The sequence below is a fragment of the Triplophysa dalaica genome, chromosome 15 (genome assembly GCF_015846415.1).
Source record: "Triplophysa dalaica isolate WHDGS20190420 chromosome 15, ASM1584641v1, whole genome shotgun sequence".
Lineage (NCBI taxonomy): Eukaryota > Metazoa > Chordata > Actinopteri > Cypriniformes > Nemacheilidae > Triplophysa > Triplophysa dalaica.
The window spans coordinates 11,850,709-11,868,975 of record NC_079556.1 but is presented as its reverse complement, the minus strand read 5'-3'; the positions used below and the strand labels follow the sequence as shown (position 1 = coordinate 11,868,975).

Genomic DNA, 18,267 nt, shown 5'->3' with positions numbered 1-18,267 from the left:
TGAAATACCACCCTTGACTGAGAAAGTCTGTCAATGTGTATACCTGGAAAACAGGGACTGCGTGACCAAACATCTGTAAAAGACATTGATTTTACAAGACTCCTAAGTGAAGCTCATTCTTTTGGATGAAAAATGTGGAATACACGGCAAAGAGATTAAACAAACAACTTTAAAAGAGATAAGCCAAATAGTTATAACACGATAATTAACGGTGCCCGTCCCAAAGAGTGCAATGGGTGTGATATAAGAGTGGATTAAGTGGAAACACCAGAAGATACAAACAATGGCTGTCTATGATGCCCAATTATAACTTACTAGACTGCTCAGGATAACAAATGCTGATCCTAATGCAGAACGGATAACGTTAAGTAATGAAAGGACTTGTGGGAACTGAGTTAGGGAAAACAGTCATCATGATAACCATTATTTATTATTGAATGTTTGAGAAACAGACTTTTTAGATTAGGCCAATGTTGACTACAATCATAACCACCACTTTGCAGAGATCATCAGTTATACACACGCTTCTTTACAAGGGTCTAAAGGTAAACCCTCTTTATTACAGGAAAGGAGGCAGTGTCTACTGTTAACTTATCATTTTCCTTTTCTACCCACATAAACACAGACACGCTGTACTGCTGCTGTGATTTCTGCTGAACGTCTGCCCAACATATCGGCCATTTACGCTGCACCACTTCAACTGCCATTTATTCAAACGTGTCCATTTGTGTGGATGATTTTAATAGGTCTGTGCTTAAGTATGCTTTCTGCATTTGACATGTAATTTTTCGCAGTCGTCCTCACCTCTTTCTAGCATTGAAACACATTACACCGTGTGCCGTTGTCATAATGGTGCCAGAATGACTGTCTGTGTGAGCAAAACATACTTCAATATCACGGTGCGACAACACAATGAACTCGAGCGGCAGACCTGACCGTTATTTTACCGCACAACACTCGAGGTAGCTAGCAACAGGCCGGGATGGAGACAACTCGCCGGCGGAAAAAAAACGTCGCTTTCTTTAACGTAACGCAATCGTAAAATAGCGGCGAGACGCTTACCTTGTTTTCGCACGAGAATACGGGTATCTCCAAAGCGCGTATGCTTTATTGAAATTGATGCTTTGTGGCGATGTGCGTCTGGAGTCGTGGCGGAAACAGGAACTGGGGAGACTGCTGCTGTCTGAATTCTCGCTCGCTGCTGGGCTCTTAAGGAGGCTGCTCGCTTGTCACTGGGCTGTACTGCGCATGCGTGTGTCAGATCTTCGCGATACAAGGCGCTCCTCAGCACTGAAAACAATATCTTGGATCTCATTATTCATAGTTTATTGGCTGATTGTATCAGTATACGTGTGACACAGTATATTAATACACTAATATAGGAATGTAGGGATGCTATTTAAAGCAGTCCATTAACCTATATTTCACATCACATACATTTCACTGCAAGTAGTTTCCACTTGTCTACCTGTATAAATGTGACAAATAAACATATTTAAGCATTCTTGGTTTTATTTAAAATTTAATAACATTATAATATAATTATTATTTTATAATGATGATTATTGTTATTAATGTTTAACGCAGTGGTGTATTACACACTGATGCATATTACATTTACAATGAAGTTCCGTCTAAAAGCAGGCTCGAAAACATATCATATGACGTGTCTGGTCCTGCCCATGAACTTAACCTTCACGCAAACATGTTGACATCATTTGATTTAAAGCACATCATGACCTGGTCAATTTATGAGCATTCCAAAGAGTGACGGCAACTTCAAACGTCCTTAAAAGTCGGTTTTCAACATTATTCAATAAATTTATGAGTACATCTTCAAAATGGCCTTCAAAAGTAGAGTTAAACCTGCACACACACTTATGCAATATTTTATCGTTATTTTAGGGTCTTCCCACACCGAATCAGCAGGAATTATTTCGTTGTTGCATCACTCCCTCCTCGCGGTGAAACTTTAGAATCACACCACGGACTCTTTTAAACCAGTCAAATTTCCGCTGGTTTAGTCGGAGAATTCCAGGGATAAAGCAGACTTATATCCAATATAAAGGTTAAAGCAAAATTCAATAAATACGGGGGAATAATTACAATGTATAAACTTTGTAAAAACAATTGTTATTTGTTAGTGTTTACAAAACTAGAAATCAGTCAACCAAAAAACATGGTTATGTTTTACTATAATAAAGAGGTCGAATTATTACAAATCATTATCCTTAATAATACATGGACATTGTGCTTGTTTTTGTTTGCACTTATACAAGCGCGATGTTTATGTTAACGACTGCACGTCGGAAGTATTCTGCGCACGCGCGTTGCGTCAGGGCAGTTCCATAGCAACCATAAACCAACATGGTGAGTTTCCGTTCTTCTTTGCATTTAATACACTTTATTGTGCGATGTTACATAGCGAAAAATAAACACATTTTACTAAATTAGTAATGTAAGAATTTGATGTTATAAGTATTATGATAAAAATTTGCGCATCTTTATCCGTACGAATCTGTATTCAGCAGATAGACACTAGCGATGGATTTGATATATCTCGATGTATAAGGTATTAAACGTTGTATTAATATCAGGTGAAAGGTATCGCAAGTTGTGCCAGACAACACGTCACCGTAAATGTTGTTAAGGGTAGTGAATTTCTCTGTGCTGATTTTCGAATAAATCCAATGATAAATGTATTGCTGCAGTGTTTAACATTGTAATATTCCTCACAAAAATATGACATGTCATTTATGTTTGTTTTCCCTCAGGCAAAAGCAACAACAATCAAAGAGGCTTTGGAGAAATGGGTAAAATATGTATTATATGCTCCTGTAAATACATTATGTTAAATATGTCCTGCTCTGTGTCACTTTCAGCTGTGTTCATAGATTGCAATGGGTTTTTTACTAGGAGGAGAAAACTAAAGAAAAGGTGAGCGAGGCCTCAGCAGTGAAGCTTTACTGTCAGATTCCTCCCATTGAGAAAATGGACGCATCCCTCTCCAATCTTGTCAACTGCGAGTGAGTCGACTAAATAAGCAACTCAGTTTGTGTTTTTTCCTTTAAAACAGCTGCCATTTGTATCAGATATTGTAACTTGAAATATATCCTCACTGTCTAGGAGATTATCCTTATCTACAAACTGTATTGAGAAAATTGCCAACTTGAATGGCTTGAGTAAGTATCTGAATTCCCTCACATGCATAGCTGGTGTATACATATTTATCAAATATGTATAATAATGAAACTATTTTTGTTCACAGAGAACCTGAAAATACTGTCCCTGGGGAGGAACAACATCAAAAACCTTAATGGACTTGTAAGTTACAAAAAAAATGGTTATGTTGAAGGAGATTTTTCGACATGGATGTCAGTGATTTCTTTTATGCCTTTTCTGATCCTCACAGGAGGCAGTAGGTGATACTTTGGAGGAGCTGTGGATCTCTTATAACCTCATAGAAAAGCTAAAGGGGATACATGTTATGAAGAAACTCAAAGTTCTGTACATGTCCAACAACTTGGTCAAGGAGTGGGGTGAGCATAGCAGAAAGATAACTTTAAGTGTGGAAGCAAATTAACTTAATCATGTGTTATGACACAATCGAATTACCAAATAATTTGTTTTGACAGTGCGTGGAATCTTTTATAAGATTTAAGAGTTTATGGTTTGTTTCTTCAGCTGAGTTTCTGAAAATGGCAGACCTTCCATCTCTGGTGGATCTTGTGTTTGTGGGGAACCCATTAGAAGAAAAGTACGCTGCTGATGGCAACTGGATAGAGGAAGCTACAAAGAGGCTTCCCAAGCTTAAAAAGCTAGATGGTGAGTAGGATATGTCTAATTTCTGAATGCTTCTTTTTTAGCCAAATTTAAACAGATTATGAATTAAGGATGATGGTGTTTTAGGCAATATCATTCAAGCAAGAGTGCTAAAATTTAGTACAAAGGCACTAATCAGAGTCTGTTCTGGTGTAAATTAAGTGTTATTAAAGGGGTCATATGGTGCGAACACGTGTTTTATGTGATTTTTTGTCTTTGGTGTGTTATAAATTGCCAATGCATGTATTATACACGTAAAATTGCAAAAATGAAAGTGTCGGAACAAAAGATGCATTCTATCTAAAAGCGAAAGCTCACCAGACCTGCCTGAAATGCTCGTGTAACCACACCCCCACAAATCTACATAAGTTTGTGGTATGATTTGACTAAGACCACCCAAATGTATACGCAAGTAAGGATGACTTTCCTGTCAGTACAGGCCAATCATAGCAAACCTTGCTTTGCAAAGCAATGAGCTTTGTATAAAATCTGCGTGTTTCAGAGAGGCGGGGCAAAGAGGAGATACAAACATGCACGGTATGTGGAAAATACAGTGTTTTTGAATCTTAAATCGTGTATACACATTGAATTACATCTAAAACAAATTATAATATTCGTTTTAGCCGTGTCATATGACTCCTTTAAATAGCATACAGTACCATACAACAGACCAGTGCCCCTCTTGAATCAATCAAACTTTTCCAATCAAAACTGCTGCATAATTGTAATCAGTATCAGAGTCTCAATTATTTCATCAGCTTATGATGACAGGATGGCAAAACTTGATTCCGGAAAAATAATTATTTTTGTTTTTAGGCATCCCAGTCATCAAGCGAGAGGAAGAGGAAGCTGAAGGGGAAAGTTAATGCTTTTTTATTCTAATATTGGTCTGTTTTATGTCAAACACCAGCATTTTAACAATTAAAACTCTGTGCAATATTTGTATTATTTTCATTTTTATTGTGTATTTATATAAGCTGCAAAGCTACTTTCACTTTCTCGAATAAATAATGTCTGTATTACAAAGGTAACTAAAACTGCTTTGAATCTAAAATTTATTTGAGGGTTTTAATAAGTCTAATCTATGGGCAGTTTTTGCCCTACGGGTTCTTTATTATACATTGTTTTTATAGTAAATATTAAGCACAAGGTGATTATTTTGATATTGAAGCCTGTTTCTTACGAGTAATTTTAAAAATCACTGGGAATGAGTAACTTACTATGTTTTGGCAGTGGCGCTATAACCACAATTGTAACACACAAATTAATGTTATTGGATTTTTTCCCTGTTAAAAATTGTATAACTACGTTTTTTAACTACGCAAACATGTGTACCATGTGTTAAGAAATGATAATAAAAGAGGAAGTCTGTGATCTCTAAATGGTATGAAGATAAAACAAATTGTCTACTGTTTTATATCCCAAGAAAAATAAAAAATGTTGTCCTCTGCCATAAATTGTGATTAGATTTGTATTATTTTCAACAGATTTGTGTCGCAATGCATTACAATTTTGATTAAGGCGAGATTACAAGTCTTCAACAGCAGAGGGCAGTAGAGGATTTATAAACAATACCAGTAACAGAAACATACATTTCTGACTTTAGCTCAAAATGAATCATCATGAACACTTATATGTTTCCAGTTTTTCTACAATTGTAAGACATTAACAAACTATTTAGAAAATCTATCATGTTACGTATCATATTAATTAATTATTCTGTGATTGTTTGAATAACTTTCTTTGAATGTTACTTTTTGTTCTTTAAGGGTTTTTTAATTTAAATAAATAAATAAAATAAACGGTTTGATCTCCCTTCAGATTTTTACAGATAGATCATCCTTTGAGTACTTTTCTTCGTTTTTACAATAATTCATTTTATTATGTGCAACAGAATACAGAATAATATTAAGGATACACATAATAAAGCATCAAGAAATTTGTTCTCTAAAATATTACTTAATAAATATTCTTAAAAAATATTTTTTTTCTTTTTTAAACATATCTGCAAGCAATGTAACGCTCATGTGACGCCTTTAAAGTCTAGAATTCCTATTGGACAGCTTTCACGTCAATCATATAACGCGCCAAAACAGTAACTAATCAAAACTGCGTAAATGTCAGCCAACCAGGAAGTGTCTGTTGCTTAACGACTATCACGCTGTAAACAAACTACACACCCAGCAAAATGCAGCGCGAAAGGAGTGTTAAAGTGAAGGAAGTTATAACGGCTCTTTGTAGACTTCTCTCAGGATTGAATGTTGAATCGATCCCGACAGCCGAAGCGTTCAGGAGAGCCAAATTTAACAGAATGGATGCAGTAGGTTATATTCCATGCTATGCTTCCTGTAAATATATAGTGTACGGATGTACGGATTTGCTATGTAACTTAGTAATGCTAGTTTGTGTCTTCATTACCTTGATAAACGTGAAACTTAAATATCCCAGTCTGCTCAAAAACATATTTTGCTTTTAGGCAGTGGACATGTGGAGTTTGTTAAGCAGTCTACTGCAGAGGGCATTTGTGCTGGATTGTGCTTGCCAGGACTCTAAAGACAAAGATTTTGGTATATTTATTGCTGCTCATAACTAAAGTTCATGTGTGATATGTTATGTAATAACACACTGTGTAACCCATTTAACTATTGTCTTTCCAGACACGCAGGTCCTGTTTGTAAGGAGTGCCTTATGGCACTGTGGTTACGGGGCCTTGTGGGTGGTGGGACCCCAGCCCCCTAGTCACATAGAAGAAGTGGGAAGCCGAGATCTGCTTCTAGCATTGGGCTGGGTGCTGTCATTTCGAAATCTGCTGGAGTCCTTGCTGGCAGAAAAGGTTTATAAGTTAGACACACTCTCATCTCCACCAAAGGTGAGACCTTGAGTTTTGAGCAGTTATGATATGACCATGTAATATGTAAATATTGAAATCCAATCATCAATCAATACATCCATCAAAATTATATTTATATAGCACCTTCAAAGGCACAGAGTGTACCAAAGTGCTGTACAGTTTCATACAATATTACAATATCAAATACAATAATATAATGATAAAAAGCAAAATAGTACTATAGATTAAGTAAAACAAAAACAGTGATAATAATTATAAAAAATAAATCTAAAAACAACGTCACATAATAAAACTAATTGACATATTAGCAAAAAGCCTCATCAAACAAATATGTCTAAAGGTGGGTTTTAAACATGATTACTAAGGTAGAACTTTTAATGGACAGAGGTAGACTATTCCACAAGGTGCGACTAAGAAGCACTATCTCCTTTGCTTTTTAGGCATGAGGAGTTTCAAGCAGCAACTGGTTTTGGGATCTCAAGACCTCTGTGAGCTGCTAAAGTTTATAAGATCAGAAACATATTTTGGTGCCAGTCCATGCAAAGCTTTGAAAGTATACAGAAGGACCTTATATTTTGTTCTAAAATGAATTTGTAACCAATATAAAGAGGCCAAAGTATGGGGATATATGATCCCTCTTTTTTGTGTAAGGCAGTAACCTTGCTGGTGCATTTTTTAATCTTTGAAGGTGAATCATGAGGAAGATGAATAATTTAATAAGTCTACTAATGCAAAATAAATGGATTTCTAATGGGAGAGCTTATTAAGTGCTGTTCTGTCTATAGCCAGCAGAGAGCAGAATAACACCACACTGTATTTTGATGCACAAGAATGTAATCCGCACTATTAAAAACAACAATGGTGTACACATTTTTATCATTGTCCTCTCAGGAACAATGTTAGCTTTAGACTTTACATAAACTGAATGCTTACCTTGCGGTTCTGTGTGCTCCTGGCTGGCCTAATGTAATTTACTTTCTAATAAAAATAAATCGCAAAGAGATCTGAATGAATCAAATCCTGTTTGCTTCTGGATCAATTTTAAAGTTGTTTCGCCCATTCTTGGAAATCGAATTGGTCAAATCCTAAACCTCTAATCTAGTAAAGCTTTCAGAATCTTCTAAATTGTATCTATTTATTAGAGGCAATTGCTAAGGTAAGCATTGTGTGGATCGAGGAGAGTGGAGAATTACTATTCTAACCATTCAGACGTCTGACTTATGGTTTGGTGGATGGGAAAAATACTGCAGATTTACGTGGACCCAAGGCACATCTAGGAAAAAGAATGTCAGGAATTTTGAGTTGGGCCACCTTGTGGGTTTTGGTGTATGCATAGCACCCTGGAATTGTGCCATTAAGATTTACCTGTGCATATTTTAAAGAGTAAACGATAAGAATTATATATGTTATGATATCTTAACATTTGGACATGTTGTCCTTAAGGGTATCATGCTTGGTCAAAGGAACATATTGCCACACGGACCACAAGAAGAAGAGACAGACGCTATAAAGAATGATCAGACACTGCAGATACTACAGTGGCAATATGGGAAACTAAGGCTTCAGTGGAAGAGCTTACTTTCAGCTCAAGAGGAAAGGTCAAGACTCACCCACAGGGTAAGTCACTCAACCGGTGTACTATAGTCAGAAATACTTGAAAATCCGTTTTAAAATACAGAAACGTAATACATCAGTTGTCTGTGATCTGTTCTTCAGGTCGTCTCCAATATCAACGCCTCTGCTATCTGTCAGACTAACATCTCTGGTTCCCATCACATCAACATGACGTCAACTGGACTCGACAAGGTGACCTGAAAACTCAAGAACATTTGAATAAAATATAGGCTTAACCTTGGTGAATTTACCATTACTGTGCCCTTAATAATTGTCATTACGTGACAACTAACACCTTCACTAATATAGATTCGCTCTGGAGATATTTTGCATTTATATTCCCTGGGCGTACGTCAAGTACATCTATCTTTCGTAAGAGCATATGGTGATCAACGCTCGATAATAACCGCCGTAAGCTAGGTAACAAACTCGTTTCGATCAAGGGATGATTGCACGCAGCTGTCAAACTGTTTTTTATCTCCTGGCTTTTGCTGGGGAGGTTGTAGCGAGTTAACCACCTCTGTGTATCTGCAGATGCGGAGTTTTGTGCGATAGGTTGACAGGCTTGGAAATCCTTGTGTGATGAGGCTGGATCTTGATCTTAGAAGTCAAGAGGCACACGCTTTCTCATTCCCTTCATCTTTCCCTTGCTCTTTAGAGGCTTTGTAGGAGTATTTTACCTGAAAGAAAAAGTGTTCCTCCTGACATCTAACGAAGGGCTGGTTGTTTATGATGTTCGGAAAGAGAAAATAATTGACAGACACCAAGAAAGAGGAGGAAAAACTAAAACCTGGCTAGGCTATTTATTTATTAATCCGAGGAACCAACATTTGATCCAAACGGTCATTGTGTTAGATGCTAGATGTTTAATCCGAAAAGTAATTATGATAAAAATGTTTGCACCATAATATAGTTAACAATTAAGACATGTTTTCTATTGCATACACTTTTTCCATTCCATTTTCTACCGCTTATCCGAACTACCTCGGGTCACGGGGAGCCTGCGCCTATCTCAGGAGTCATCGGGCATCAAGGCAGGATACACCCTGGATGGAGTGCCAACCCATCGCAGGGCACACACACTCACTCATTCACACCCTACAGACAATTTTTCCAGAGATGCCAATCAACCTACCATGCATGTCTTTGGACCAGGGGAGGAAACCGGAGTACCCGGAGGAAACCCCTGAGGCACGGGGAGAACATGCAAACTCCACACACACACAAGTCGGAAGCGGGAATCGAACCCCCAACCCTGGAGGTGTGAGGCGAACGTGCTAACCACTAAGCCACCGTGCCCCCCTGCATACGCTTATTTAAGATTATTATTAATATTTACTGATTGATATTTTTTTACATAAAAATTTATATTTGTATTATTAACAATGTGGTTACATAATTATTGGCTTTATTATTATAATAAAAATAATTATTCAATTATTGTTATTAATATGACTATTAGTTTCATTACTAATAGATTAATAGTAATTGCTAATTATAAAATAATGTATTTTTAATTAATTAATAAAGTTTATTATCATTGTTATTATTAATAATCTTTTAATTAATCAAAATATTTACCAACATATATGTTTTTTTTATTTGTGCAGCACATTTTATAAATTATTTGAGCGAGTCGTTGATTCAACTTTTCAAATTTAAAAAAAATATTCACAGAAATTAATCAAGGTGGGCATTGGGCGATATTCAAATACCTTTCTTTTGCACTTTTTGTTTCTCAGTTTGTCAAAGAATATGCAGAAGTGAGCACGGGGGCGGGGTGCTCTGTCAAGTCTGACTCTCGGGAGAATACGATGTGGGATGAGTCCAGACAGATGCTAATGGCACTCTCTTCTCTAGCTCTCTGAAGGATAGTGGGCAGATCAGGGATCTCTCTCTTTCTCCCCATTGCCCTTCAATCTGTGTGGGGTACAGAGAGGAGTTATCTCTCTCAACTCCCTGGAGCACTTCTATTTAACTGCAGAGACGTGAGGCATTAGCCAGGCTCCTATAGGGAAAAATTGCCCAGGAGTAAAGATCAAAGTGTCTGCCAAGCATTCACTAACCTGTACTTGCACTGTAGGGCCACTGGGGGTTTAATTGTTCTAAAATCATCATAGCCAGACTGCGTGTAATCGCTTCTTACGCTTTGCTCGTCTTGTAGGAACTGGAGCGAATACAGACCCTGAACGGAATTCTGGAAGCTTATCTGGATTGGAAACTTCACGAGCCTTTATTCTACAGCTGGATGGTATGTTTGCTATAGTCAGATGGCACGTTCACAGACCACCTTCAATTCATTCGATCCATAATGCATGTAATATTTTTTTGCCGTCTCATTTTTAACAGTACACACTTTTGAACAAAATGCAACCAATGGAAAATTTAGAACTGAACTGAAATTTTGAACAAACATCTTTACGACTTAATTATATTTGTGAAATGTACCAGTCTGAGCGTTTATTGTTTGTTTAATCCAAGCAAGAATTGTTTGAACAACAAAGTATTTGTTTATACTGTTGCGTCATTGTTAAGTGGTCGATTAGCACATGTATTTGTGCATGCCTGGTAGGTTGAAGTGACATGCCGCACATGCCCCCATCTAAAATCCTACTTATGACTCTAAATCTAATATGTATATTAGCCCAGCTGTTGTATGAGAGCCAGACTGCTGCTCCGGCGATGGTAACCTCGCCCAGCTTTGAGCTGTCACTCACGGTGATACACTAGCACTGCCGGGCTCTGAATCTGCCAGACAAGAGCCCTCACTCAGGTTGGCACATATTCAAGTCAAAATGAAGTTGTAAAGAAGTTTCCGGCTAGCGGGAGTGGATTCCGAGCACTTGGCAGGAGTTCGGTTTTTCATTCCGAGTGTGCATATTGAAGTACAAAAGGGGATGTTTTAACTGCTTTTCAGTAAAAGAGGTGATCTCATGGGTATCTTTGAGTTGGACAAATGGAGCAGGGTCTGTGTTGTCCTAGGGAAACAGTGTTTTAAAAGGTCTGAAATATTTCTTCAGTGATTCCTTTATGTTGCTCCTTAGAGTCATTAGAAGACACACAATCAAAATAAAGTGCATTAAGTAAACATTATTTTAGTTTCATTGAGTTATAAAAGACCTCTATAAAACTAGGCATATTGAAGAGGAAGCGGATTCTTAAAAATACATTAAACCCTGTAAATTCAAGGCCTTTAGTGAGAAATTCAATCTTCGGCTTTGAGGCGCGAGCAGACATTCTTTTGTCCAATAAAAAGGAAGTCGGGGAATGGAAATCAAATAGCAGCTCCACCGTGTCAATGGAAAATCTATGGGGCTTGATGAAAACCAAACATTTTGGTGATGGAGTGCTATTTGGACAGAATTGTCTTGTCCACATAGGTGGGATCGTAGTTCTCAGATATTGGTCGAAGCACTGTTGAATAGGACAGGTTCTTTGATTTTCTTTGGAGGCACTCAAGGAAAGTTGGATTTCGTAAGAACCAGATCATGTTGATGTTAAATAAAAATGTCTTTAGACAAAGCAATAAAGTCTTCTAAAGCTTTTTAGAAATTTTTATTTAGGACATTCTCATTCTTTTAGCATTCTTCATGTTGATCTGGCATGCTTTATACGCACAATATAGCTCAACCTTGGAAAACCTGTTGCGCTCACTCCATTGTCTTTGATCAGGACAGTGTGATTGACAGCTCCCTCACCGATGCATGCGAGGTGAAGTCCGCCGATTGGCCACCAGGGGAGCGGGCTGTCACTCTTAAGTGTCCCCACGGCGACAAGGTCAGGAGGGCAGTCAGACGGCTTGACAAGATGTTGCTGAGGCTGCAGACAGAACTAAGGGTCAGAAGAATAGAGCGGTCCACTCTCACACTCACCTCACAGGTAATGACCGTTCAGTAGATAAGATCCACCTGCACTAGCACCTGACAGGAAGGCTTAAACTTATAATAAGGTCAGGGTTTTTACCACAAAAGTACTGAAGTACTGAAGTTCAAGCTCTGTCAGTTTTGGTACTTAAGATGCTGACAGCGTGGCTTAAAGCCTCACGAAACAAAAATCTATATTGACTCACTCCTGTATCGAGGGCTCTGTTCTAAATTTTAGTAAGCTGTCTTTGAAGGCAACATCCTAAGTTTATCTCATACATGACTGATGATGCATAAATTGTGCTCCTGCATTTTGTGGCTCACATTTGACCAGTTTGTTAGTATGTCGCTAAGCTAACAATACACTATTAAACATAAATATACCTAGGATATATATATTACAATGCATTCTGGAATTGCAATGCGAATGACCATGACGCTAAGATAGCAGTAATACACTAATGACCATAAACATAGCGCAAATTCATATTTTTTGTTTGTCAATCATTTTTCAGCACCGAAAACATCATAAACAACCTTCCACTCAGTTTGTCTGCAATCTTTGTGTTTTGACCCTAAAGCAATGGATTCTGGGGTTACATACTTCACAAAGCAAATGCTACATAGCTAAACTTTCGATAACACGTTAATGAGCATAAATATATTTTTTTATTAAGAATTGTTCTGTATTTACATACTGCACAAAACTAGTGATGCTAAGCTAACAATGATACGCTAATGAACATAAACATAGCGCATCTTCATATTTTTGTTCGTCAATATTTTCAGATCATGTTTTGACCCTAAAGCAATGCATTCTGGGGTTACATACTTAACAAAGCGAAGCTAGGTAAACTTTCGATGACACATTAATGAGCATAAACAATACAGAACATAGCGCATACTAGTTTGTTTTTAATCAACAATTGTTCTGCACAAAACGAGTGATGCTAAGCTAACAATGATACGCTAATGAAGATAAATACAACAAAGCAATCATTTTCAGCATTCTGAGATACATGCTGCACAAGCCGAGTCATGCTTGGCTAACAATAATAAGCTATTGAGTATAAATACACATAGTGCATGCTAATGTATTCTTTTAAATCTTTTTTTTGTATTGAATACATGTACATCAAAATCAACCTTCCTCTTGGTTTGATTTTTGTTCCCTGACCTCAAAACAATGCATTCTGGGATTACATTTTCCGCAAAAAATAGATTTAATGCTTCTTTAGACTTTGGTTTTGGCCACTATAATCTTAATGGTATAGCCTTCACCTTAGAAAGCAGCTAGGTTTGCTTGGTTTTGGAACAGAGATCAATTCAGCCTTCTTACCTAGTTTGTTTCTCAATCTTTTCTTAATCCTTCTTTTAAGTTTCACCCGCATCACCCAATTTCTTTTTAAGACGGGCGGTTTGCTGCGAAGTTTCTTCATCGTGTTTTATTACCTGTGTTCAAAGGTTCTTTGAACAGACTTCAGAAGGGTTTTAATATCCTGATAATGAGAAAGGTTTTTAGTTAAAAACTAGGTCATCTCATCACTGCATACTGTTATTGCCTGAATAAATTATACTTCTTTGTATGAAAATCCAGTGTGGTCTGACAGATAATTAGGTGGTCTCTATGATACACAGATGGATATAACCAATTGGATTAATGAGTGTCTGGCATAGTTGAAGCTAGCATGAATGTTTTCTTCATATCAATTCTCAAAATATTCTTTGCGCTGTAAAAGTCAACTATTTATACCCCGGCTTAATCTTCCGGCCTCTCCTTTTGATATTAGTGTCCATTTGAAGTTTGATCAGTATTCCAGTCTGTTATTACTTGTGCTCTCGTTCTCATTAGGGAAGACATCAGGAGGTCTCACGGCTCTCTGAAAGGCAAAGAATAGAGGTGGAGAAGAAGGTTGCAGGCTATTTGGAAGGCCTCCGTCTCACAAACGCCTCCACGATCACATCAAGAGGGTTCCTGCCATATCTCCAAGACTGGCCTCCCGCAAAGCCATCTCACAGGCTCCAGACGGGGGAACCTGGCTTGACTGCGACAGCTGGAAAGCTCCAGGCATTGTGGGCTTTAAAAGAGCTGAGGGACGGAGAAGCCGTACTGCAATGGCAGCTGGACAGACTGAGGCAAAATATGAGAGGTGAAATTCATAAACTTGCCAGCACAATGGAAGGGGTGGTACTCATCCCACCAATCAAGAGATAAATACATTTGGTGACACTTTATATACAAGGAAAATCTTTTATAAAGTTTGACGGACTGAAGTTTGAGTTCCTAAACAATGGATGTATAATATATAGTAGAGAAGATGGAAGTTTTACAGTCTGTTATTACTCGAACCTACTGCACTGCAGTGTGTTTGGAAATAAAGAGACTTGCTGCATTCAAGGCTGTTCATTATACTCGCATAAAAAGGTTTAGTTCAAGTACAGAAGAATATGAAACTACACTGAATACAACTCTAATGACTGACTCAAACAAATAAGATGACCTCTATGCTCGAGTACTCTGTGCAGGAGGAAATGGTAGACGTTTCAAATATTTTTTTAATGCCTGCCATTTCTTGGAAGAAAACAGCCTGCGGTTTCCAAAGTAGGTCATTTTTCTCGATGTTTTTCAACCTGTAAAGTTACGATCGATGTTAGAGAGATATCAAACACCAATAATTATCAGCAGATATTCTGTACTCCTCAGACACCAAAACATGGTTTGTGCTCAGCAGTTCATAATACAGGAAGATTTCACCTTTAATGCTGAGTGTGTTAGTATACCAGCCAATACCAGTGTGGTCTCGATTACATTTGGAAAGCTGTAAACAAGCTAGGTGTGCAAGATAACATGAGTGGTTGGCAACTAGATCAGCTGGCACAGGCGACGGTATTAGCTTATTAAGGAAGTAATTTCCAACACTGATTTTTGTTAGGATTATATTCAGAAATCCTAATCTAGATGCTGCATGACAAGTTCTAAAAGGATTTTCTCTCCATTACCCTCCTCCTTCTTATGGAAGGCCAGAATTACTGTTTACAATGTGAATGCAGACATGGCGATTCTGTTTTGCTGCTTTTTCAAATGAACTAATGTATGTGAAATTTAAGGTTGTGTTTATGCTGTTGTGAAGAGGGTCAGCCAGTGTCAGAGACGAGAGCCCGTGTGGGTGGCTACAACTTTCAGAATACTTCTGAATATTTGAATAACAAGCCCTTTTTTCACACATATTATTTACAACGTATATCTGTTCCAAAATCTTTTCGATGAACATCGTAGTTCTGTTGATCAGCACATTAATAGGAGATATATAAGTATAACTGTGCTTTGTTTTCTGAGTTTTGTCTGAAATGCTCTGTTCTTTTGGTCAGGTATAAAGATGCCTACATCTTTATTTACATAATATTTTCTGATGCAACTATAATTAAAGTAAAGGTTATTTCATAACCTGCCCGTGTTAAACAAAAGCATCTGGGATTAGTTGATCAATATGCTTTTTCAAAATAAGATGTAATGTGGACTTTAGCCTGGTCCCCAGTGTTTTATTTCTAAGGCATTTTTTTATACATATAGATGTAGAGGGATATTAATATTTAAAAAACGCGAGGAGAAATTAAGAGACCATTCTAAATTCTAATTTAATTAGCATTTCTATAAGCATTCTGGCCATCACAGTCCAGTTTCTGTTAAATTAAAAAAAATGAAACCCGAGGGGGACAAAGTCATCCAGAAACAATGTAATAGACTGACAGCATGACAAGATGCATGAAAACTGATAAAAAAGTATTTTACTTTGTCAAAATCCATTCTAAATACAAATATTGCTGTTGAATTGCTTGAAAGTGAATTGGAGATCTGAAAGAATACAGAGCATCTTTTCTGTTATTTGGTTGAGTTTTCATTTTCTGGAAATAAATGCAAGTAGAAACAATATTTTTAATTAAAATTTGGTAGAAATATTGTAAGTAGTTCACAGAATGAAACAAAAAGATAGCAAAAAATGGTGCATTTTGTTGCAAATGGTTAACTATAGAGTAAATAATTAATTTATATAATTCACATGGAAATGCTTATGAGTAAAACGCGACGCTTTTACAGAGTTTATTACCTGAGGGAGGGGTTCAAGCAGACTTATCACAGTGCTTGCAGAACAATTAGGGTCCGCATCACTCTGCATGGAGTTGATGTGTAGTTACATTTGGAGAGGTGTGCGAGGTACACAGAACCATACATCACCACTTAAAGGACTTATTTTAAAGATTTATTTTTCACCTTTTGCCTTTATTAATGCAGTAGGAGAAAGACGACAGAAAGCGAAATGGGTAAGAGAGGGGGTGAACTCAAACTTGGGTCGCCCGGAGTGCCACAGCGCCATATGTCGGAGCACTTACCACAAGGCTATTGGCTCCGACAAACTTAAAGGACGTTTGAATTAGTTTAGTCAAGTCAAGTCAAGTGAGCTTCATTTTCATTCCGCTACATGTAGGAACATAAAGTTATCTCCTCTGAAATGTCGTTCCTCTGTATGGTAATTATGTCAAAAGAACTTTAAATAAAACTGACACATGCAGGAAGACTTGTCTTTTACATCCAACATTATCATAGTATAAAAGCCATGCTGCGGGGACACCGTCTTAAACTTCTAACACTGGCAGAATAATATCGGAAGAAAACTTTGATCGCAGTGCTCATTAATCTGCTGTTGGCACAAGTCTTAACCCAGCTTTAGACATCCTTAACCATGCTGATTCATTTGTAAACCTGACTAAATCAAAGATGATAAATGTTAACAAAATGAGACACTGCTATTACTGTGAATGTGAGGAAATGGAACACTTAGTTTGGCTGTGTAGCGAAGAAAGTCCCGCCTTAAATTAAAGAGAGCCGAATAATTAATTGAAAGTTGTGAGCCACTTGCCAGCCTCTAATTTGCGGAGTAGCTGAAGCTACCTAAAAAGTGTTTTTAGTGCAATTTGAGATTAAAAATTGAAAGTTATGGTACAGTTGATGTCAGGTTTAATTGTCTGTCAAAAATGTTATTTAATTGTTATTTTATGATTTTAGAATGATCTGTTTTCCCTTATCCTAGTAGACAGGACTTGGTTTTACATAGCCACCTGGAGGCATTGCAAACGGTTGCCAAGTGCTACAACTTCTCTAAAGAGACTTTGACTAAATTTGGATAATTTCATCAGTTTTACTTTGAGGGTTCCATGTGCATTATTCACCATTAAAATGTAAATCCTCTCCTTACATAAATTAATTGTATGCAGACGAAATGAAGTTTGTTATCGTTCTAAATGGCCCATTTCGCCATAACCATTTTAAATTGTATAGCTATATAGCTTAAAGAAATACGCCCTGCAGATGCGAGATGTATATGATACAGCCTTAAAATCACCAAGATGCTCAGCCGGTAGTGCCTAAGATGTGTCACAATCCTGATTATGCCTTTCTCTGGAGGTTCAGAGTCATTCTTCCATTTCTACATGTTCAAGCCAATCCCAACATTGTCACTTCTTGCTCTCATTACAAAACACCAGCCTCCATCTGGGAATGAACATAATGCCACAAATGAGATCTCCCATTGCATGGAGCAGATAGCCCACTGTTCCCAAAGACGCCTCCCCTAATGGATGACGACAGGGTCAGTGCGGTACGACTGCACGCGCTGCTGCATCTGATTTAGACAGAGGGCCATTAGAGAAGCCCATCGTCACTGCGATGCCTCTGAAAGGTATTCGGCTGGAAAGGAGAAAAACGAGAAAGCGGGCGTCATCCCTCATGGAGACTCACTTTACCCTTGAGGACCCTGATGTACAACAGGGCCCTGGCTAAGTACCCACAGTGCAGAACTAGAGAACGTTTTGCAAGAATTCTCCCGGTATGTCTCTTTATTTAATTGGCCGCCCTCTCCTTTGCCTTTTCTCCAAGGCGGGGGGCAGAGGGGCCAGGGGGCGTGACTCCGAACCCCCTCGGAGATCCGGTAGGCATACGCGAGCACAGGGATCTATCAGACTAATTAATGAAGCAGGAGTTGTGATGTTTGGCACACACGGATGGCATCTCGCTTTCATCCGCTTTCAAAGGTGTAGGAGCACAAAAGCAGTCTAACAGTC

At 37.8% G+C, this 18,267-nt stretch overlaps 3 protein-coding genes across 5 annotated transcripts in view; 2 read left to right on the top strand and 1 right to left on the bottom strand.

Moving 5' to 3' along the window:
* fut8a (fucosyltransferase 8a (alpha (1,6) fucosyltransferase)) overlaps nucleotides 1–1,228 on the bottom strand; it is an 82,220-nt gene extending 80,992 nt beyond the window's left edge. For both annotated transcript variants that reach the window (XM_056768378.1, XM_056768380.1), the window contains exon 1: nucleotides 1,063–1,228. The gene's annotated coding sequence lies outside the window, so the exon portion shown is untranslated. The remainder of the gene's footprint in view (nucleotides 1–1,062) is intronic.
* A 1,059-nt stretch (nucleotides 1,229–2,287) lies between these two features.
* dnal1 (dynein, axonemal, light chain 1) lies at nucleotides 2,288–4,765 on the top strand. 2 transcript variants are annotated; one of them, XM_056768184.1, is made up of 8 exons: nucleotides 2,288–2,370; nucleotides 2,775–2,813; nucleotides 2,917–3,026; nucleotides 3,127–3,182; nucleotides 3,269–3,324; nucleotides 3,413–3,539; nucleotides 3,685–3,825; nucleotides 4,639–4,765. In XM_056768184.1, the coding sequence occupies exons 1-8, from the start codon at nucleotides 2,368–2,370 to the stop codon at nucleotides 4,686–4,688; spliced, it is 582 nt and encodes a 193-aa protein (XP_056624162.1). In that variant the 5' UTR covers nucleotides 2,288–2,367; the 3' UTR covers nucleotides 4,689–4,765. The 2 variants fall into 2 exon arrangements, with proteins under 2 accessions (XP_056624162.1, XP_056624160.1); XM_056768182.1 differs by lacking the exon at nucleotides 2,288–2,370 and adding an exon at nucleotides 2,436–2,572.
* A 1,206-nt stretch (nucleotides 4,766–5,971) lies between these two features.
* tedc1 (tubulin epsilon and delta complex 1) lies at nucleotides 5,972–15,551 on the top strand. The gene is made up of 8 exons (XM_056767076.1): nucleotides 5,972–6,142; nucleotides 6,299–6,389; nucleotides 6,480–6,691; nucleotides 8,117–8,290; nucleotides 8,390–8,479; nucleotides 10,452–10,538; nucleotides 11,960–12,166; nucleotides 14,003–15,551. Exons 1-8 carry the CDS (start codon nucleotides 6,011–6,013, stop codon nucleotides 14,363–14,365), a joined length of 1,356 nt encoding a protein of 451 aa, XP_056623054.1. The 5' UTR covers nucleotides 5,972–6,010; the 3' UTR covers nucleotides 14,366–15,551.
* Nucleotides 15,552–18,267: the final 2,716 nt, after the last annotated feature.